This window comes from Acanthopagrus latus, chromosome 17, assembly GCF_904848185.1.
Source record: "Acanthopagrus latus isolate v.2019 chromosome 17, fAcaLat1.1, whole genome shotgun sequence".
NCBI lineage: Eukaryota > Metazoa > Chordata > Actinopteri > Spariformes > Sparidae > Acanthopagrus > Acanthopagrus latus.
In genome coordinates, this window is record NC_051055.1 from 29,697,228 (window position 1) to 29,718,898 (window position 21,671).

A 21,671-nucleotide genomic window follows, 5' to 3' on the forward strand; every position below is an offset into this window, starting at 1 on the left:
TACTTTTTCTTCAGTGTTAATTTGATATTGTTGAAGGAGAAGAACTGAAGGAGTTCTTGTGCATTTGAGCAGAGAACTCGACTTTCATTCGTCACAGATAGAAAAAGAAAATTATGCTCATGTTTCTGACTTTTCTCTGATCAGAGTTAATCCCCTTCAATTTAACTGTTGACTACCGATGGACATGCAACTTCTGACAGTGTTTTGTGGACTATGAACACTTCGCCTGACTCTCCCTCAGCATGGAGGTGAGTAGAGAATCCCCTCTACATCAGAAGTAATCAGATTTCTCAGCGCTGAATAGAACAAATTCTCACAATGAAGACGTAAAAAACATCCATTTTTAAATACATCTGCACACTTTTAATACACTTCAAGTTTGTACAAACAGGGTTCACATGAAGGTAGCACTAAAAAGAACAAATAAAACATGAGAACTTAATGCACCAAATATCAACAAAGTGTGTTACAGCTTTCAGAGGGAACACCAGAGTGGAAAGATGCTGCGCGATTCAACAAATTCAACTACGACTCAAAGAAGAACTGGTGGGTGGTGTAGGGTCGACAAAGTGATCGTCTCCTCTTGCAGGTGGTTGATTTCCTTCGTGTCATTTAAAACTGTTGTGGTTGTAGTACTGTGTGGTGGGTCAGAAACTGTTTAAAACTCACAATCATGTCTGTTGAATTAAAAATACCAACAACAACAACAACAGCAGCTACATCCGGTACGACAGCAGATCATTGTAGCAACACGACAAACTGAATCTGATCCGCGATTGAAGAGTTTCATTTCAAAATGTCACAGAAGCTTTGAGCTTTAAAAAAAATGTTCATCAGTTAATAATTTATGATAGGAATTGACAAATTATCGGGGCCAATATTTAGCATTTTTCCAATTATAGGTCTGATCTCCCGCCCACAACACGATCTGACTGCTTACACATCACATTTATTATCAAAATCAACACCGAATAATCTGAATCTGTAAGTTATTAGTAACTAAAGCTGTCAACTGAAAGGAGTTGAGTGGAAGTATAACATAGCAGGCAATGGTACCTCCAATGTCTAAATCAGTTCCAAATATCGGTTATTAGCCTCCTTGATTACCAACAATTTCATACTTTTACTGACTGACTGTACAGGAACTGAACAGGAATGTCAAACACAGTTTTGATCATCAGTTGATTAAGTTGTCAATGAACGAAATCACATTGGGTTTAGACTGTCAGACAAGAAGAAGAAGGTTTAGAAAATTAACTGCAAACTGTCTTTTTCAGGCAAAAAATGTCAAACATTTGGTGGTTTCAGTTTCTAACGTGAGGATTTGCTGCTCCTCTTTGTGACAGTAAATAAAGAGAAGAAGTTATTTAAAGATGCCACTTTGAGCTCAAGATCTGTGAGGACACACAAAAAACTAATTAGCTGCATCATCTGTAAGAATAAACCTCCCTTTAGATTTCATCCTTTTGTAAATTCCCCCAAACTTTTTTTCCCCAATCTCTGAAAAATGATCTTGATGTGACATTTGTGAGGATGGAAAAAACGCTCCATTACAATAATCCATGTTGGCATTCACCAATGAAACTCTTCACTTGTGTTTGCATTAATAACGATTTATACTGTACAACCAACAACAACAACACAACCAGCCTCAGAGAAAATCTAAATGAAACACATTTACACGCCGACACGACACTGTTCCTGCTCTCTGTTCAACTCTTTGGCATTTTCAGGAAAATGACACATTCGACCTTTATTTCCAAACTGAGACACTGTAAGGCCTGGAATGGTCCTGTTATATAACTACTGTATGAAAACATGGGATCAAAAAAATAAGACATTCTCCGTTCAATAACGACAACGCGACTGTTACAGACCGAAAACAAATAGTGGTCGTTGTAGAAACAATAAATTAAAGCTCTTTGGAGGAGTTCTTCCCTTTTCCAGACTTAATCTTGTTCAATTTGGGGTTAAAGTGTTTTGTTCACTGACATTTATGACAACGCCTCAAATCAAGACCGTCCTGTTAACTGTGATGAACTGATTAATGACATCAAGAATTCTCTGAATAATGTCTCTGATACTGTACTTGGTTCTGCTCTGAGTCAGTGAGATTTTTACGGTGACATTACAGAAGAATAACAAGGAAAGAAGTTCTGGCAGAGAATCCTACAAACAAATGGAGAAAGTCCTCCACTGTTCTCTGCAGAACGTGTAGTGTAAACTCAAATGGCTGCCTGCTGACAGTCACAGCCACCTGTGCAGGTAGACTGAGATGTTTCGCCTCTTCCAGCTAATTTTTATTTAGTCTCGAGCTACAAACAGACTTCATCTTCATCCGCAACTGTGACCAGAATGTTTTTCTCAAGAGGATTTTGGACACCGAACCTGAGCTATAAACAAATACGTAATAGAAGACTTACATTCAGCTGTTTGCTAACACATTAGCTGTAACAACACAACTGGCTGATATACATTAGGTTTGTGGTTCTGTCAGTTTGTTCTTTAGTCTTTTCTGCCCCCTAGTGCTCAGAAATTCACTAAACGCAGCTTTAAACATCTGCAACTTGCCTCTAAAAATTCTGAAATCTGGATAAAATTTTTCCGACAAAGCCATGTCACTACACAACTATCTTAACCTTACACTGCAAAAAAATCTGAAAGTCATCCAATTAGAAAACTGTTTAAAGAACAAGACTGGCAAAATACTTGTCATCAACAAATTGATCTCAAATTCTTTAAGATCAGTTTTACTCAAAAATGTAAAACCCAGTCATCATCTCCTCGTCCATGCCGATGAAAGTCAGGTGAAGTGTCGTCGTCCACAAAACATTTCTGCAGCATTCTGCTAAACCACAAATGTTTTGTGGACTATGAAATTCACCCCACTTTCCATTCACATTAAGGTGAGTAAACAGCATCTGAATATTTATTTTTAGGTCAACTGTCTCTTTTGAAGATGAAAAAAATCAAATCTAATCCCATGAAAAGGCCAAAACCAACAACGAATTGATCCGAACATGTACTGTGTGTATCAACGCCTGACTTATCTCCCTCCACTGTCTCAGAGCTCTGTTGTTGTCAAAAATGATTAAAATCACGTCATGTAACACAGTTTGTGTTCATCACCATGAACACACTGTCCTGCTGCTTCGATTACTCACAGGAGCATCAAATGAATATTAATTCATAGCTGAATAGTTTCCAACAAATGCACCATTTCTTTCTGTTTATTTGACAAAACTACAGCGAGCAGCTGTTCGGGGAAACTCACGAGCCTCTGAGAAATGTAAACTATTAATTTAGGAGCTGTTTTTATGGATTTGTCTTCAGAGTCACAGACAGGAAGTCAGAGAACATTCAGAGATCGTCTAAATTGTTGGTTTTGGCCTTTTAATGGGATTTGTTGTTGCATTATCTTTAAATAAATGTCATCTGACTGACGTTTGACAACAATCAGTCATCATTTATCCTAAAGAATGACGGGGAGATTTGTTTCTAAAATAATCAGCGGTTTAAAATGAGGACTGAGACATTTAAATTGAGATTAAGAAACCACAGCCATATTTTGTTTGTGCTCCACTCAACACATTAGATAAGCAGACGACAGAATGGATGTCTCATGTTCTGTGATATGTTGCTCATGCGCAGGCTGCTCAATTACATTTTAGTATTCTTAGCAAACCAATAAAAACAGGGACCCACGACCTTCTCTGATAAACGACGAGACAAGGTGAGAGGATGAGGTCTGACAGTTCAGGACATTCTCTTCCTGTCTTTTCCATAAAGACAAAACCCAACAAAAAACAGATGATACAAGTAGATAAAACTAGCTGCTCTAAGTACAGAAAATATGTATGTGCACTCTAATATATAATCTTCCAAACCTCTCAAGTAAAAGTTTCTTTTTCTAAAGTTTTTTTTGCTATACAAAACAAAATATACATCTAATAAAAATACACTCTTAAAGTTCCAGGCTGGCCAGCTTTAAGGATAAACTAAAATAAAAATACTTTCAAACTGAGATATACAGCTGGGGTCAGCGATCACAGCAAAGGAAGGAGTGAGCCAGGCAGAGAGGAGGAGGAGGAGGAGGAGTGTAGAGAGAGCCAGAGACTGACCAGCAGAGAGTTCAGTCGTCGTCACTGTCGCTGCCCGACTCGCTGAGCTGAAGGTCGTTTCCTACGAAGACCAGAAAATAAAGCAGAGGCGTGAGAGGAAATAACTCTTCGTACCAGCAGGGAGCAACAGGCAGTATTCATTATTCAGAAAGAGAAACCAGAAGACTCAGAAGTGTGGATATACACACTATCATGATGAAGCAGTGTGTTTTGACAACAGACAACATGTCTGATAAAAAGTTGTAAATGAAACTGGGGAAGAGACGGAGGCAAAGAATAAGGAGAAGTAATCATTAATCATCATCATCATTAACTTACGGAGTGTGTTCATGAGCTGGTTGTTGCCCTGCTGCTGGTCGGCTCCTCCGTTGACCATGGGGTGGCGGTTGGGGGAGGGCTGGCTGAGCGGTCGGGGGGCGTCGTGCTCGCCGTCGCTGCTGCTGTCGTCGCCGCTGCCTGAAGCGCTGCCCGAGTCAGAGGAGCTGCTGCTGCCGCTGCTGCTCATCTGCTCGATCACCTCCACCTCCGCTCGCAGCTCTGCAACCAACCGCAGCAGAGCTCAGGGGGTTTGTATACCGCATCAATCCCTTCCTCCCTCATTTACACTGAAAACACGTCATGAAATGTATTCTGTGTTTCATGTGTGGACCTTCTTACCTCTCTTTATGTCATCGAGCTGAGGCTCCGGGGAGGGATTATCTTTAGAAGGAGACGGGGAGGTCTTGACCCCTGTGCCGGGCTTAGTCGGGGCCCGGAATTGAGAGGTGGGCTGGCTGGACCGAACCGACTGCTGCTCGATCCGGGCCTGAATCTTACTGCTGCCCTCCGCCCTGAATCACACACACACAAAGCTGATATATCACCTATTAGTCCTTTGGTGTAGTAATAATCAACATCCAAAAGATGGAGCCAAAGATGTCAGATCACAGCTAAGAAGCATCAACAGACTGAACTGACTGCTCCACTTTCACCACAGCGCTCTGATTCACCACCACAATCACATTTCTCGCTTGCTTTGAATCTCTCACCTGGTTTTCTTGACTTGGATGCTGCTGCTCAGCTTCTCCAGCACAAACTCTCCGGTGTCGTGGTTGATGATGAGCACACAGTCCTTCTGGTACGGCCGCTTGTTTCCTTTGAATACCGTCATTGGAGGCGTGGAGCCCTGGAAGGACAACAGCAATCTGAATATATACTGCCTAATCTTACTTTACTTTATAGCACCAACTGAAACTTTTAATTTTAATTTTAAGTGACTCAAGAGGTTTGACACTTCACTAATCTGTGCACACCATTTTTCATTATTTTTTTATTTAATTGTTTACTTTTACAGCACACAATTAAAAGTACAATCGTGCATTTGTCACACAAAAACTCTCACAGCTAAACAAAAACATGTGAATGTTATTTTATTGTCAACAGCTCGTGGTGAGAAGTCACAGGTGTTTATTTTATAGAATTCTATTGATTCTATTTACGACTTGTTTGTTTCAGTTTCTTCAGAAAATCAACTTCTTTGTACCCGGCTGACTTTACGGAGGAGAGTTGATCGTCTTCATTAGTTAGCATCGTGTTTTAATCCTACTGAAAGTAGTTCAACCTCTGACATCCAAAACATGGAGTTAGTTTCCAAACGTCACCCTCCTTTAATTCACAAACCATTTAACGAACCTAATGCACCTCTTTAAACACATTTTCTCACTGTTTTATTGAGAGTAATACAGGCGGGTTAACACTCTGTAAACCAGCGGAAAACAACGGTCAGTCTTACCGGGATGTGAGGTAACGTGATGGTGACTTCATCCCCTTTCCCAACCTGCAGCTCTCCCTCACAGCTCGTGTCGATAGATGCTGGTTTGAAGTCATCTGAAGAGGACAGACAGTCATCAGATGGAAATCATGAGGACAATACAAAAAAAAAAAAACAACATCTCCTGCACAGTAGAGGAACCAAACATTAAGAATGTCCTTCTCACACATATTTGACAATGCTTGCAGCGTAGAGCCTGACAGATTTATCAGACATATACTGATATCTGTTGTGAGTCAGTATTGAGGCTGTTGTGCAGTTGTAATCCTGCATCACTACACAGTAATGTATGAGGATCTTGTGATTACATAATATTATCACACACAAAACACACTGCCTGCACGTCCACCTACAGCCTTTAAACAAACACTCAGAAGTTTTCTATTGACAGAGCACATAAACAGAGTGACCAGGCTGAAGTGCATCTCGTATGGATTTATTACAACAGGTAGTAATCCTCCCACTTATCTTACACCTTTAACCTGTGAGTTATGTACAAATTAGAACAGGGTATTTAACTGATAAAGCAGAGGGTGTGACGATATTTAACTAAGCAAATTACTTCATTAACTTATCCATATATTTGGCTCTGTTGTGGAAGAGAAACCCTCCCCGCTCGTGTGAGCTAACTGATCCCAGACAACACTTAGTTTAACACTCTGCGCCGTTTCACGACTACAGTTTGATTTAACACACTACGCGGGTTTTCACACTCACATCTGATGGTGTGAAAGGAAGATTTTGGCCTCTTCTCAAAGCTTTCTCCGAGCTTCAAAACATGCTCCTCTTTGTCCAGCAGCGGATTCGTGCTCCCGTTCATTTCTCTCACTTTGTTTTTTTTTTTGTTTTGTTTTTTTAAAAGTAATATTCACATTTATGTAAAATATTCCACAGAGTCAAACTGCATCTGGCAACATCGGGGAGATTAGAAGAAGAAGAAGCCAACAACGACGACAACAACAACAACAACAACACAAAGTTAGCTTGCTGTAGCTAACCGTTAGCAAAACATCCCTAGCATCACTCGGACAATCCTCTTCCGCTTTTGGTCCGGCTATCAAATGTCACCGAAGACAAATTACCTTAGCAAATCAAATGTCCCCCCGATCAATATAAAAAAAACCACACAAAAAATCCCATATTAAATAATTCAATGATTATTATAATTGCACTTTTTTTACATTTAGTTGGTAACGCAATACGATGACAATGACGTCAAAGAGAGACGCGGAATCGAACTGTAGCTGCTACACGGAAGACTTTATGTAACGGACAAGATGGCCGCCAAATGTGGAAAAATGTAACTCGACGCAAGATTTTTTTAAAAACATGACTTTGTTTTAGCTTGTATTTATTAACTTAGTCACTAAAGTTGCTGTTAAATCGTTCAAAATGTTCACCGTAAATACCGATCTGTAAAGTCTCTGACAGAAACTGTAACGCAGCAAATCCCGAGACTTGCTATCAGCATCATGGCACTGTCGACAAATGAAAGTTTCCCAGGTGATATTAAACTTACAAATAATGATGAAGAACTAGCGACAAAGGAAGAAATGTCTCCGTGTGTCCCCGGTCAGAGCAAAACATCCGCCGCCAGAGTTTTAACTCAGGAGGAGCTGGACCGGCTGGGCGGGGAGCGGGCTCTGGTGTCCGACTTCAAGCAGATGAAGTTGGAGAAAGAAGCTCAGAAAAACTGGGACTTGTTTTACAAAAGAAACACGACGAACTTCTTCAAGGACAGACACTGGACCACCAGGGAATTTGAAGAGCTCAAAGCCTGCAGAGAGGTGAGGAAGGTCTCCCGACATCTTATTAAACCTAACTTGTGATTACTTTACTATAGTACATCTTTAAGTAACGAGCTGTGCAACTTGTGGGTTAAATAGCCCCAATATATGTGTTTTTTCTCATATAAGATCTTTATTGTCTCTGGTTCTTTACATCTCCATCTTACTCCTACTCCTGTGAAAGAGATGATCTAGTTACAAAAGATGCATTTGTCAACTTGCTCCTTTCGAAACATGGTTGGTTTGAAGGTTTCTAGTGGGATAAACATCTTATCAAAGTATTTCCTTCTCATTATCTTTCTCTTGTCTGGTTCTGCAGTTTGAGTCCCAGAGGCTGGTGCTGCTGGAGGCGGGCTGCGGTGTTGGAAACTGCATCTTCCCTCTGCTGGAGGACGACCTCAACATCTTTGTTTACGCATGTGACTTCTCACCACGAGCTGTTGAATTTGTCAAAGTAAGAGATCCATCCATAAAATGTATTGTGTGTCTCATATTTACACCTGTAAATCATATTTTTCTGAGCCTTTCCTCTGGTGACACTCTGCTTTACATTCACCCAAAATGATACATTTTGAAAAACCTGAGTGCAGGACTTGATGGATCAATGGTTTTCTAAAGGACTTCTTTAGAAACTTTTTATCACCATCATTTGTAGATCTCAAGCCTCCAACCTTTAGGCTGAGCTGCTGTCGTAGATCACCATTGCAGGAGACTGATAGCAAAGTAGAGGTTTGATATGAAGCAGGACAAAATAAAATTAAAAACGCTTTCTGTTCACAGCAAAACCCTCTGTACTGTCCTGAGCGCTGCTGTGCCTTCCAGTGTGATTTAACTAAAGATGATCTGAGGGACAACGTGCCCGAGGGCAGCGTGGACGTCATCACTCTCATCTTTGTCCTGTCGGCCGTCCACCCTGACAAGATGAAGCTGGTGCTGCAGAACATCGGCAGGGTGAGAGCAGAGACAGCAGGTGGAAAGCAGGCTTTCCAAATTGTTTGGGAGTAATTTTTTTCTTCTCTAAAACACAGAATAATTTACATATGTGTCTCAAATATACATAAATATATAAAAATACACTGACTTCCCCCTCCCCATCCTGTTATCGGCAGCGCTAATATAAACTGCTTCAGATGGTGTAATGTCTGAGATATGTGACTTTTAAGGTGCTGAAGCCTGGCGGCATCGTCCTGTTCAGGGACTACGGCCTGTATGACCACGCCATGCTCCGATTTAAAGCCGGCAGCAAGCTGGGGGAGAACTTCTATGTCCGCCAAGACGGCACCAGGTCCTACTTCTTCTCTAAAGGTCAGAATTCAGGAAAGTTATTTTTATGTTTGTGTCACTGAGACAGAGGAAATATAGGTTGACAGGATGGTTTTTTTTTAAAGTTTTTTATGTACCTATTTTTGTCCAGTCCAAAACAAACAGCTTAAAAGTTTTAAGACTGCAATTCTTGTTGGTTCATATGTGAGTTTTCCCTTGTTTTAAGAGTTAATAGATGTTTTGCTCTTTGCTGTCGTATAAAAATAGTATAGCGACAGCTACCCACAAGCTCTTGATTTAATGATTGAAAGTCAACTGTGAATCACAGAATTATACAGCAGTTTGTACAGAAACTGTCACAAGGGAAGGACGCAATGACAAACAACAGTCAGCAGTTAAATGTCACATTATAACAGCCAGGATATTTATCGGCGCTTCATGCCACAGCAGAAAACACCTCAGCCTTCCTTCTTCTACGTTGTTCCCTCACTCTGAAGCCTCATTTTGCTCTTTGCTGCTGCTTTCAGAGCTTCTGGCCGAGCTGTGTGAGGAGGCGGGCCTCCAATGTGTCACTAACGACTACGTCCTGAGAGAGACGGTCAACAAGAAGGAGGGGCTTTGTGTTCCCAGAGTGTTCCTACAGAGCAAGTTCACAAAGCTGGGCCAGTCACAGAGCTCTTGATGTCATCTGGCCTTTTTCCTGTCACCGCACAACCCTCTAAAGGTGCTGAGAAACAGAGGACCGAAATGTCTGCTTGATATTGTCTGGGGAATATGTATTTTTTAGAGGCATTGATGATCTACTGACGAGGGCTTGCGGATTACACCGTGCTGGTTTTGAATCCTTCAGATCATGAGTGAGATGCTGCTCCTTCACCGACTATAAGGACGATTCTTGTTCAGAATGATGAACTTTGTAAGTTCACATCACTAAAGACCCATGAGGAGCAGGATTGTTCAGCAAAGGCCTCAACTGGATGAATCATGACTCTCAGTGATGGTATTAAGCAGCTCACATTAGTTTAAACAACATTTCAAACCTTTTGTCAAACTCTGATCAGACTTCATCATCAGGACGAAGTGTCATGACTTTTCTCTCTGGTAAACAAACCAGTATTTGATTGTCATTTTTGGACGTGGTGCCTTCTTTTAAATTTGTACCAACACCTTTTAATCTTTTTCACCATCTTTGCCTGATAGCATTAAAATAGTGTCTAACTGCTGTGTGTCATTTCACACTTTGTCTAAAATTGTTCAGAAAAAATTACTCACCGTCTGAAATTCAGACTGTTGTCCAATTTTAAAATAGTTCCTGGAGCAACCCACAGAGGCAAGTATCTTAAACTCATCTGATGATTGTCCGATGTGATTTAAAGTTATCGTCCTCCTTGAAAGATTTTTAAAAAAGCATAAATTACAGATTTGCAAATTGTGTTCTTTTATATAGATGATTCTGACAACTCTAATCTATTCAGTGTAGATTAAAATGGCACATTCCCTGAATGTTCATCTTTGAAATTACACAGGTCGTCCAGAGGAGTGCGCTGTTGGCAGGTTATAGTGTCGAGGAAACAAAACATCAACTACACCCAGCATTACTTACTGTCACTGTCAAGGTGTATACAGGCTCAGGTTTGCTCACAAGACAATCATGATGGTTGTTCACAAACTCCTGGTCAGTATGTGAGAAAATAAGAGTCATGAAACAGCTTCAGAGGCTGATACCAAAAAGACTTTTCACTCTGATGCCTAATGATTTGCTTTAATGAGTTTTACTTTTTTTCATGACAGAAAGTGAGATTTGATTGACTGGAACAGAGATCCATTAGATATATAATGTTTGTAACGGCTGTAATAGACAGTCCTGGGAAGTAGCAGCGTCCCGTTTATAATAACTAAATCATGTAGTATTGAATCAGTGCGTAGACTCACTGGTGCCAATTCCAGCATTTCAGACATGCGTGGTACGTAACTGGTACTGCTAAATGCGCCCACTGTGGTGTGAATTGGTCAAGGCTGCATGCTGAAACTCTTGCAACGTGCTCTCAATATGGCTTCCTGTTCTCTGAATGTGTCACCCTCTGTTAACCACCGGCATGAAACCTTGAGCACAAACGCACAAATGAAAATGAAAAGGTGTGAAAATACCACAGAGAGAGAACACAACAAGCGGTGAGCTGACAGGACCACTCACTTAGAAAAGTCATTTGATATTTTAGTTTAAGTGTGATTAAACACAAAGTTCTCTTTAGTGAGGCTGAAAGAGAAAACCAGTACTCCGACGTCTCTTTTACACATTTAAAAGACCCTGAACAATGAACTACAGTACATGCTGTGTGGTTTTCCTCTTGGACCTGAGCGTGCATGTTGCTGTAAACTGGGTTTTGAAGTGAAGCACTCTAACCGATGCAGTTTCCTGTCCTGTGGTTTGGCCTGGCTCTTGCAGCTCTCCACTGCTGTGATGAAAAACAAATCGCATGTTGAAGTGGAATAAAATCTGCAACTCACCACAGCTACAGTCTCAGTTATTGCGGCTTTTCAGCAGCTGCAGTTGAAGTTCATGTGTTGAATGAAATGATGTGTGCAAAGAACAAAAAAAAAAAAGCAACAATCCAAAATCCAAACAGTTTTTGTGGCTGAACCTGCCTGTGTTGTAAATCACCACATACAGTAGTTCAGGCTCATTGTCACTGCTGTTACTTTTACAGATGTGGCTTGTTTTCTCTAGTTGGGGTCGTTCAGCCTCAGAAACCTGACTGAAACTGAAACTGACAGAACGAGGACTGCTCAGTGTGCTGAAGACAAGTTGCAGCCTTGATACTAACTTGAGCTGCTGGTAGCTGCAGCTGCTTTTGACTCCAAAACACAGTCAGGTTTGAGTTCCTTCCTTTGTCAGCCACTTTAGATAAACGTGTGCAGGTTATTTTATTGTATTTGCATCTTTTGTAAACGAAACGTCGGACAGAAAAAATGTAAATGAAAGTAAAATTCATGTGCAGGTGAGATAAAAAAAAACATACAAGAACACAAAGTCTTATTTGAGAAAAACTTGTATTCCATATAAAATGTGATTAGTTGCCAAAGGAAAAAAAGAACAGCACTGTGAAAACGACACAATATCAAATAGTTAATGTACGAACAAATTCAACATCACAACTTCAAACATAAAGAACAAAATGTCGGATGTTTGAAAGGATTCTGTTTTGCTGCCCAGGTGTATATCATCAGCCACCCTCTCAGTTCCCAGTGATGATTTTAAGTGATTTGAGCAAAAGCCACTAAAGAAATTACAACAGATGATGGAACATAAAAAGTCAAAAATATACCTGCAGTAAACATTTGCAATAAACGCCATCTTTGTTCAGTTTATTGAGTTCTCTTAAAACAGGAACAACGATGAGGTTTGTCTCAAGATGCTCTGGATTGGACAGAGACGACTCAGATGATCAACCTTAAAAAAAAAGAGCACAACAGAACAGAACAAGTCTTCAGTGAACATCTAAACAGCCTCCGTCTCTTCAACATTACACTGTTCAGAAATAAAAAGTCAGATTCTGCTCGAGGTTTCTGTCTGTTCAAAGGTTTTTTTTCTCGCCACTGTTGGCAGTGTTGGTGTTTGTGGTCTACGGCTGCTTCACTTGGACAGTGTCATGAGATAACATTTGTTGCTCATGACTGGTTGAAAACTGAACGTTTTTTGACAAGAAATTGAGATGTTTTACTGCCATGTTAATGGCCGTGTAGAGCAAAACATGATATATGTTGTCCAGGGGATTCTAGCTGAAAATCTGAGAATATCCAGTTTTATTAATGGTGTGTAAAGTGCTTTGTCTGATTGTGTCATTATTCTGTATATTTTGGAAAGGCGTTCTTTCAAGGAGATGATTATAACTGCTGATTTTCCAGAAGCTATTTTCTCCTGATGCTGTTCTTCTGGACCAGCTGGGGAAAAATGAAACCGGAGTGTTTGTTATGGAAGATGTTTCGGATGTGTGTGATGCCTTTTGTTAAACCAGCTGTCGTTTGTTGTTCTAAATGTAAGTTTGTGTGGATTTTTCCACCGGCTGTCAGAGGCGATGATACTGTTAATGTTTTGAAACAAGGAGTTGGCTGAGAAACGGTAAATCTGAGATCACCAGATATCTAACTGTGCATTATCTGATTGCATTATGCTCATTGGTTACGTTACCTTTAACATTGACAGTGATGAAGTGTCCCATTGCAGAGTCTGCTCCGCTATTGCATTCAGCCTTGCATTGATATTGACCGCTGTCCTCTGGCGCCAGGTTGAGAATCTCTGTCACGACCTTTCTGCGTCTCGTGTCATTGACGACCGTCTCGCTCACTGTTGTCAGGTACTTCCTGGGGTCAGTCAGCTCAGTACTTTCCCGATACCATGTTGCATGCAGGAGACCGCACTGATTTGAGAAATAACGTGCCTCACATGAGAGTGTGACCGAGGAGCCACTCGGAGCATCGATGGTGTTCTGTTTGTAGAAGACTTCTACGATGTCAGGAGCTAAAGAACAACATGAAGGAAATGAAAGAAAAAACAAAATATTATCAGACACTTTTCAACCTGTCTTAGTCTTCTAAACTTGTTAAAATCTACGTCTATAGTCAGTTAAGTTGGGGTAGTTTAAGAACTGGAATAAAGGGAAAATAACTTGTTCAGTCCAGAGTTTACAAAATCTACCTATCCGCATGCCGAGAGGTTGATAATTAACAAGTTTGAATTATGAATGTAAGCAGAATTAGAGGGAGAGCAGCTCTAAGCTGAGGCTTGGTTGTGAATGAGGAAGCAAAGTTCACATTCCCATCGCTGCTCCTCTTCCTGGAATGAGTCACAGCTCGATCAGCCCTCCCTGTTTCTTCCTGCTCTCTCACACAGCGAGCTCCACTCGGTCCACATGTTTCCCAGTTCCCTCCCCTTCAGATCTACAGTTTGAACGTGGGTGTAAGCAACATGTGGAGAAGTGCAGGAGCTCACAGGCCTGATTCACTGAGACACATGTTATTCAGATCAGAGCTCAAACTTGTTTCAGTTCTAAGGAAGTGAAACTTAAACAGCTGCTGACACCGAGAGGTAAAATGGCGCAGAGAGCAGTTCAGCTGGACTGGGAGACTTTGTGTTGTTCCATCTGTTTGGATCTACTGAAGGATCCGGTGACTTCTCCCTGTGGACACAGTTACTGCATGAACTGTGTCAAAGACCACTGGGACACAGAGGATGAGAAGAAAACCTACAGCTGCCCTCAGTGTAAGGAGAGCTTCACACTGAGGCCTGGCCTGGTGAAAAGTGCCATGTTAGCAGCTTTAGTGGAGCAGCTGAAGAAGACTGGACTCCAAGCTGCTCCTGCTGATCACTGCTATGCTGGAGCTGAAGATGTGGCCTGTGATGTCTGCACTGGGAGGAAACTGAGAGCAGTTAAGTCCTGTCTGGTGTGTCAGGTCTCTTATTGTGAGCAACACCTCCAGCCGCACTTTGAATCCCCTGCCTTTGAAAAACACAAGTTGGTGGAGCCCTTAAAACATCTGCAGGAGAAATTTTGCTCTTGTCACGATGAGGTGATGAAGATGTTCTGCCGTACTGATCAGCAGTGTATCTGTTATCTCTGCTCCATGGACGAACATAAAGGCCACGACACAGTGTCAGCTGCAGCAGAGAGGACTGAGAGGCAGAGAGAGCTGGAGGGGAGTCGACACAACATCCAGCAGAGAATCCAGGACAGAGAGGAAGAAGTGAAGCTGCTTCAACAGGAGGTGGAGGCCATCAATGGCTCTGCTGATAAAGCAGTGGAGCACAGTGAGAAGATCTTCACCCAGCTGATCCGTCTCATGGAGGAAAGACGCTCTGATGTGAAGCAGCAGGTCAGATCCCAGCAGGAAACTGAAGTGAGTCGAGTCAAAGAGCTTCAGGAGAAGCTGGAGCAGGAGATCACTGAGCTGAAGAGGAAAGACGCTGAGCTGGAGAAGCTCTCACACACAGAGGATCACCTTCATGTCCTGCTTAATTACCCTCTGCTGCCACATCTCAGTAAATCTACAGAGTCACACAGACAAAATATCCTCCATCTGAGATACTTTGAGGATGTGACAGCAGCTGTGTCAGAGCTCAGAGACAAACTACAGGACGTCCTCGATGAGGAACTGCTGAAGATCTCACTGACAGTGACTGAAGTGGATGCTTTACTGCCACAACCAGAGCCCGAGACCAGAGATGAATTCTTACAATATTCCCGTCAAATCACACTGGATCCAAACACAGCACACACACAGCTGCTATTATCTAACGGGAACAGAAAAGCAACAGTGATGAGAGAAAAGCAATCATGTTCCAGTCACACAGACAGATTCAGCGACTGGCTTCAGGTGCTCAGCAGACAGCGTCTGACTGGACGAAGTTACTGGGAGGTGGAGAGAAGCAGCGGAGGAGTTTCAGTCGCCGTCTCATACAAGGATATCAGCAGGACCGGGACCGAAAGTGGATTTGGAAACAATGACAAGTCCTGGGCGTTAGGATGTTTCGACATTACTTATTATTTCAGACAAAACAATATCAGAACTTTACTCTCAGGTCCTCGGTCCTCCAGAGTTGGAGTGTACCTGGATCACAGTGCAGGTATTCTGTCCTTCTACAGCGTCTCTGACACCATGACTCTCCTCCACAGAGTCCAGACCACATTCACTGAACCTCTCTATGCTGGACTTTTGGTTTATTGGGCTGGAGACACTGCAGAGTTGTGTGAGCTAAAGTAGGATGCAAGTGTCTGCAAACCACAGCTGGACACAAACGTCAGGTCATGAACATGTAGTGTGAATGTGATCTGACACGTTTTGTCTGTTCCAAGAGATCACCTGTCAGTCTGACAAGGCAGACAGGACTGTAAAGTTTTCTTTCTTCAAAATATTGTTGATGTGGTTTCAGTTATTTGCACAAACTGGACACTCGTACATCACTATTTTTGTGCAGAGGATTTTTCCCCTGCCAGTGGAGACACTTCTGATTATCACGTGTGAGCAAAGGCATACATGACATTATGGATGAAAATTATATTTATACATAGATATCAAATGAAAGCTGCCAGAATGACCAATGTGAACTCCAAACCAATCTAGAGTTGTTGATCAAAATCCAACAGACATGATAACTGAACTATTTCAGGACAAACATGATGAAAGTGCAACAACTATGATAAGAAAAACTTGAGTGATTGTTAAAAACTTGTGCATTGAGTATTTTTGTTTATCGCAAGTTTGATATTAAAGATGTGATTTAATAAACAACCTCCGACAAATTGTTTTACTTTTTTGACAGTAAAAACACACATGGTGATGTAAAACAAACTGTAGATTAATCAAGAAAATAAAACACTGAGTTTAGACAAAGTATTGAACAAAAATGTAAAAACAGAAACACCAAATTCTCCTTCAGAAAGAAAGCTTAACTACGCCACATGTTGAGACATTTTCAACATTTTTTTCCCCAAAAACAATTAAATCACACAATGTTGATACTTTATACTCAAAGCTTTAAACTTGGTTTCCCCACAAACCATAGAAACTGTCACTCTGTATATGGTCTACTTTATAATTAGGACTTAACTGTGTGCAACTTGTGTTTTCTATTAATACCCCACAATATTATTTTTGTGACGAAGCCCACAGATCAGAAACTGTTGGCTCACCTTTGTCTTCTTCAGACGACACACACAGAGTCACCAGCGACAGCAGCACCAGTAGAGAGAGAGAAAGACGAGTCATTGTCCAGCACTCAGTGGAAGAAGTTTACACTCGAGATGAACACGAGGACGGCAGCACGAGCTCAAAATGGCAGAGGCGACATGGAGGTACTGACTCCACCGTCACTGGTGTGTGTGATGTCAGTGTGTGTGGGTGGAGGATACGTGGTGCATCTCTGCGATCAGTCGTACAGCAGTGCACTTTGCACCTTCCTCTGATCTTTCACAGATGTCCTTCACATTGTTGAGTTTGTGTTCAATAAAAATAAACTTTCTGAACTTTTTTAAAACTACTTAGGCCCTGATTTCCTCGTTCACACTACTGTTATGTTGATATTTAAACTGATAGACGTAGGAAAAGCCTGAGACTATCACACACTACATTTTAGATCTGCAGTTTTGTTCCAGTTTTGCCACTTTTGTTTGATGTATTTTCGGATCTTCACTTTAAGTTAAAGTTGTTTAGGTTTGCACAAAGCTTTGCTGCACAATTTGAGTTTATAATTTTTGTCAAAGCGGTTCAAAATGCTCATTGCAAAGACAAAGACGTCAGATTAAACTTGTAGACTTGTAAACTTCTGTGCAAAATTCCAGAAATCGACTTTAAGAAAACTGTGAAACACTTTTGGGTTTTTTTTACGATACGATGTCTCACGATACGACACAATACGATACTTTGTCTAACGATACGATACGATGTGTTGGGATATGATACTCAACGATATGATGCACACGATAACAATAGTATCCTGATGAAAGCACTGAGTTGTCAAGGCACGAAGTGAAATTGAAGCCTGCATTTTCTATATAAAGAAACATGAAGTTTCAACATATCCGTGGACTTTTATTCTGGCTATTGCGTCACATCGGCACTCAACAAAAGCGTTCCCGAGATGATTGAGTCATTTTTCTAATGGAAATTTTTAGCGACTCTGCTTTTTACATCCTGATAGTCGTGATGCAACACTAAGAGTCACTTATTTTTGTTGGCGGTTTTGTGACGCAGATGTGATTGTGAAGTTGGAAACCATAGCTGGGCATTTAATGAAGTGATCAGCACAACCACAGCGGGCACCAGAAAAGCAGCTGGTGACTACAAATACAGGACATTTTGTAGGACAGCGCTTCTCCATCTCTAACAGGAGTTTTCAGAAGAATGGATGCAGGACACTACGTCAACTCACCAGCTGCTGGAGGGAGAAACAGACCAGAGAAGAGAGAAAACTCAGGTCAGAAAAATGTTTTCTTTTGTTCTGTATCCTTTAAGGTTTCTAAAATCTGTGTTGCCTCTGACTCTTTGCATATATTATTTACCTCGTCTCAACACGGAGACCTGGAAGGAGGACAGCCTTCACAGCGTTCATACAGAGGAGAGACAGACAAACATATGGAGGGAGAGCAGGATCACAATGCAAACTAGAAAGAGACCGAGGTGCTGATCCAGATCCCAATGTCTGCAGATGCACGAGAGAGAAAGAGAGAAAAAGAAAACTAGGTAGAAGAAGAAGAAGAAGAAGAAGAAGAAGAGAGAATTTATCAGGAAATGTAAAAGTTTGGGGATTTCTTGTTAGCAGGAAAAATGTGAGCTAAAGCGCTAAAGCTAACAGATTCATTGACACTGAAGAGGAAAGCACAGTCTGCTTTAGTCTTTAACCTGGAGTGAAGGACAGATAACAGACCAGTAAACAACGATCTTGAATTTAATACACAGCCAGTGTAAAGGCAGAAGGACTCGGGTGACATGGGATCTTTCTGCAGACCTGATCGTTTCCAGCTGAGCCTTTGAGCCTGAGTTTAGCAAAGAACCAAGTCACTTAACCAACTTAAAAAAAAACAGTCCGGGACAGATTTTGTTTAGATTCTTCTGTGAGGTTTTGGAGAGTCCCTATCAGAGCACACAGTGACAGAGAAATCTTCCTTTTAATGATTCATATCTTGTCACATTGTGGTAACAGGACAGCTTCTCTATAGCAGCAGGTAACACAATCATCACAGCTGGTACGTTGTGTGTGTCGTCCCGTAGTTTTGTCTCGGGTCTTCTGGGTGGCTGGAGTCGGCTTCGGTCTGCTGTGCATCACACACTCGGCTCTCAACATCTCTCTTCGGATCCACGGATGTGAGTAATCCGACAGCAGAAAGAGAAATTCAGAGAAAAGTTTTAAAAATGTCCTGACTCAAAAACGGGAACATCTTGCCGTCCTTACGTCGTTTTTCTCCCCAGTTGAGTTTTGCAACAAGTCTGAGCTCAACCACTCTGCCAACGTCACCCTGATGTCGCCCGCTGACGTCAGCGCCCTGCTGCTGGAGAACGACCGACTGGCGAAGGGAAACATGGACCTGATCAGATATAATGAGATGTTAAAGCACCAACTGAGCCAACGACAAGATCACATACTGGAAATTCAAAATGCAAAAGTCAGGCTGGAGATGAGGCTTGCTGAATTTGGTGAGTTTCTGTCTAAACACAGACTCTGTTTTTTTAACGACACCTTTTGTCGATTTCTTGCCTCAAAAGTGCAAAAATGTGCAGATATTTTTCACAGTTTCTTTAAAGAAATTCGTCCTGCCGCTTCTTGTCTTGTTGTTTCCTTCCGCCTCGTCTCTGAGCAGAACGAAAACCCCAATGTTGTCCTCTGGGATGGACGCCATACAAGTCCAGCTGTTACCAGCTGTCCACTGAGAGACAGAGCTGGATGTACGCCAAAAAAGACTGTGAAGCAAAGGGAAGTCACCTGGTGATCATTAATGATGAAATAGAAAAGGTATTTAATGTCATCAAGGATGAACAAAACCTTCTTCCGTCTTATCTTAACAGCTTCATTAACCAACTTTTTAGATAAAACATGTCAAAATCAACATCACATCCTCCCAACAGGAAGTTGTCCTCTCTTCGGGATCTTATATGATTTGGATCGGCTTGACGGCTAAACAAGAGCGTGGAAGGAGGACGTGGACCTGGCTGGACGGAAGCCCGCTGAGTGACGCGTAAGGAACCATCATGTTTCCAAACCCGTTCCTGTGCAAACTGCTTAGGCCAACATGCAGAAGAGATGCTTTGAGATGTTCTCCCTATTTTGCCGTTAGGGTAAAGTTGACCCGACTGACTGACTCTAGTCGCCACAAAAACAGGTGGAAGAAGTTCCGGTGTCTTCTTTAAAAACCCACAGAAATGTCTGGAGATGGTCCAACCTCCCCTGAATAGTAGCCGGTTCTTTTCGCCACATAAACGTCTAGAAACATCACGACAGACTCAAACTGAGGCCGGCCTCTTGGCAGCCTTGTGGCTTTTAATAGAGTCACCATCTTCCCCTCCACCTTCTGATGTGAAAGGTGTAGGGTTTGAGTGTAATATAGCTAGTTTTTTTTTTCTGTAAGTGGGAGTTGAGCATGTAGAGCAGGTGTGACTGGGCGTCTGTTTGTCAGGAGGTCCAGTCTCCAGGTTCAAAGTGTGGTGAAGATGCACATTTTTACTTTTCATGTACTGCTGATGATACTGAATATGTGAAATGTTTTGTGCTGCAGGATTCAGCTGCGTGAACTTAAACAACGTTCTTACTGTGCCTATTTGGGAAAATTCCTATCTGGCGACCTGACCTGGGATGCTACCGACTGTATGGACCAAAACCATTGGATGTGTGAGAAGGAACTGAAATGATGCACCTGAAACCTGAGTAACACTAACGTAACAACCATTAAGACGAATCCCTGTCCCCTAAAGTCTCTCCTACACACTGAGACACAACAATATACATGATAGTGGACACATGATTTGAGTTTTTCATTAGAATATGCCTCCGCTGAATATAAATCATGATTTGTGTGTGATTTTATACATCTAAAGGTAAATCGTTTGACTGACAAAGTTGTTGACAAAAACCTTTTCTGTGAAGTTGCTTTGAAACGAACTGCTGTGGAAATGTTGACTGATCTTGATCAACTTTTACAATAAATTCTTTATAGAATTGTCTGTTTGATATTTGATTAAATTCATGCCCACGTAAGGAATAAAATCCCAGTGAGCCAGAACAAGATGGTAAAATAGGAAGATAAACTCACGAAACACGATGATTAAAACACTAAAAATTGCATCAGAGATTTAAAATAAGACGAGAACAGACGAGGAAGCGTGGAAGAAGTAACAAAGGAAATATACATCCTTAAAGCAGAAGTGCAAAACCGGGATCTTTAAATACTTTTAACACAGGATGTGAAATCATACAGGAAGAAAAAAATAGCGTGACAGTTCTGTATTGAGTTGTAGAGTGTGTGTGTGTGTGTGTGTGTGTGTGTGTGTGTGTGTGTGTGTGTGTGTGTGTGTGTGTGTGTGTGTGTGTGTGTGTGTGTGGATGCTGTTTTTAGAAGAAACTATCAAATAGAAAATTCTGTAAAAGATGTCGTCAGCGTCTGTGAGGACATGCAGTCGTGTCTCCACTGATGAAATGCAAACAGCTCCACTCTGTGGAGGCTGAGCAGCATGTTGAAAGTCATTATGAGTCAGTTACAGATAATAAAAGTATTTCAGGGTGGAAATCTCCACTGTAGCTGCTCAGGTAAGGGGCAATAAATGTTATTATGCATCAAAAGTACAAGTAAAAGTCAATTATTTATATTTATGTGTGTGTGTGTGTGTGTGTGTGTGTGCTGTCCAGGCTGAGTGTCGCCAACAATCGGATCCCATATTGAGCATTTTTCAGATTGTTTGAATCAGTGTTATTGTTCTTTTATGGATCTGAAGACTGATGATATAAATATATTTAGAAATATGCTACTTTGGCTCTGATGCAGTGATTTTCATAGTAACTAAAGTGATCAGAATAAATGTAATGTACAATATCTGCCTCCGAAATGTAGCCTAACATAAGTGACAAGTAATTGAGTTAAGGTTAACTTCTATTTATTTTTGGGAGGCTTTGTCTACATAATGGTTCAAACTGAAAATCATTTTATT

At 41.4% G+C, this 21,671-nt stretch overlaps 5 protein-coding genes across 6 annotated transcripts; 3 read left to right on the top strand and 2 right to left on the bottom strand.

The window, feature by feature from the left end:
* Positions 1-336: 336 nt before the first annotated feature.
* eaf1 (ELL associated factor 1) lies at positions 337-7,027 on the bottom strand. Its single transcript, XM_037073549.1, has 6 exons — positions 6,649-7,027; positions 5,893-5,987; positions 5,150-5,286; positions 4,779-4,951; positions 4,440-4,658; positions 337-4,182 (listed from the first exon to the last, which is right to left on the bottom strand). The coding sequence occupies exons 1-6, from the start codon at positions 6,749-6,751 to the stop codon at positions 4,133-4,135; spliced, it is 777 nt and encodes a 258-aa protein (XP_036929444.1). The 5' UTR covers positions 6,752-7,027; the 3' UTR covers positions 337-4,132.
* Positions 7,028-7,207: 180 nt separating this feature from the next.
* On the top strand, positions 7,208-10,202 carry mettl6 (methyltransferase like 6). Its single transcript, XM_037073547.1, has 5 exons — positions 7,208-7,718; positions 8,038-8,172; positions 8,499-8,669; positions 8,882-9,023; positions 9,509-10,202. Exons 1-5 carry the CDS (start codon positions 7,404-7,406, stop codon positions 9,661-9,663), a joined length of 918 nt encoding a protein of 305 aa, XP_036929442.1. The 5' UTR covers positions 7,208-7,403; the 3' UTR covers positions 9,664-10,202.
* Positions 10,203-10,536: 334 nt separating this feature from the next.
* Positions 10,537-16,948, bottom strand: LOC119005690 (fibroblast growth factor receptor-like 1). Of its 2 annotated transcripts, none has more exons than XM_037073550.1 (3): positions 16,670-16,948; positions 13,171-13,500; positions 10,537-12,432 (listed from the first exon to the last, which is right to left on the bottom strand). In XM_037073550.1, the coding sequence occupies exons 1-3, from the start codon at positions 16,743-16,745 to the stop codon at positions 12,428-12,430; spliced, it is 411 nt and encodes a 136-aa protein (XP_036929445.1). In that variant the 5' UTR covers positions 16,746-16,948; the 3' UTR covers positions 10,537-12,427. The 2 variants fall into 2 exon arrangements, with proteins under 2 accessions (XP_036929445.1, XP_036929446.1); XM_037073551.1 differs by lacking the exon at positions 16,670-16,948 and adding an exon at positions 13,678-13,819.
* LOC119005686 (E3 ubiquitin/ISG15 ligase TRIM25-like) lies at positions 14,056-16,238 on the top strand. Its single transcript, XM_037073546.1, has one exon. The coding sequence runs from the start codon at positions 14,073-14,075 to the stop codon at positions 15,738-15,740; it is 1,668 nt and encodes a 555-aa protein (XP_036929441.1). The 5' UTR covers positions 14,056-14,072; the 3' UTR covers positions 15,741-16,238.
* Positions 16,703-20,669, top strand: LOC119005688 (asialoglycoprotein receptor 2-like). The gene is made up of 7 exons (XM_037073548.1): positions 16,703-16,831; positions 17,730-17,952; positions 18,747-18,839; positions 18,945-19,169; positions 19,334-19,485; positions 19,599-19,708; positions 20,246-20,669. The coding sequence occupies exons 2-7, from the start codon at positions 17,880-17,882 to the stop codon at positions 20,376-20,378; spliced, it is 786 nt and encodes a 261-aa protein (XP_036929443.1). The 5' UTR covers positions 16,703-16,831; positions 17,730-17,879; the 3' UTR covers positions 20,379-20,669.
* Positions 20,670-21,671: the final 1,002 nt, after the last annotated feature.

Coding starts and splice junctions, on each gene's coding strand:
- eaf1 (XM_037073549.1), bottom strand. CDS start 6,751: ATGAACGGGAGCACGAATCCGCTGCTGGACAAAGAGGAGCATGTTTTG. Junction 4,952..5,149: donor ATCCAAGTCAAGAAAACCAG/GTGAGAGATTCA, acceptor TGTGTGATTCAG/GGCGGAGGGCAGCAGTAAGA. Junction 4,659..4,778: donor GCTCGATGACATAAAGAGAG/GTAAGAAGGTCC, acceptor GGTTGGTTGCAG/AGCTGCGAGCGGAGGTGGAG.
- mettl6 (XM_037073547.1), top strand. CDS start 7,404: ATGGCACTGTCGACAAATGAAAGTTTCCCAGGTGATATTAAACTTACA. Junction 7,719..8,037: donor AGCTCAAAGCCTGCAGAGAG/GTGAGGAAGGTC, acceptor CTGGTTCTGCAG/TTTGAGTCCCAGAGGCTGGT. Junction 8,670..8,881: donor TGCTGCAGAACATCGGCAGG/GTGAGAGCAGAG, acceptor GTGACTTTTAAG/GTGCTGAAGCCTGGCGGCAT.
- LOC119005686 (XM_037073546.1), top strand. CDS start 14,073: ATGGCGCAGAGAGCAGTTCAGCTGGACTGGGAGACTTTGTGTTGTTCC.
- LOC119005690 (XM_037073550.1), bottom strand. CDS start 16,745: ATGACTCGTCTTTCTCTCTCTCTACTGGTGCTGCTGTCGCTGGTGACT. Junction 13,501..16,669: donor GTCGTCTGAAGAAGACAAAG/GTGAGCCAACAG, acceptor GTTGTTCTTTAG/CTCCTGACATCGTAGAAGTC.
- LOC119005688 (XM_037073548.1), top strand. CDS start 17,880: ATGGATGCAGGACACTACGTCAACTCACCAGCTGCTGGAGGGAGAAAC. Junction 17,953..18,746: donor AGAGAAGAGAGAAAACTCAG/GTCAGAAAAATG, acceptor GTCGTCCCGTAG/TTTTGTCTCGGGTCTTCTGG. Junction 19,170..19,333: donor GATGAGGCTTGCTGAATTTG/GTGAGTTTCTGT, acceptor GTCTCTGAGCAG/AACGAAAACCCCAATGTTGT.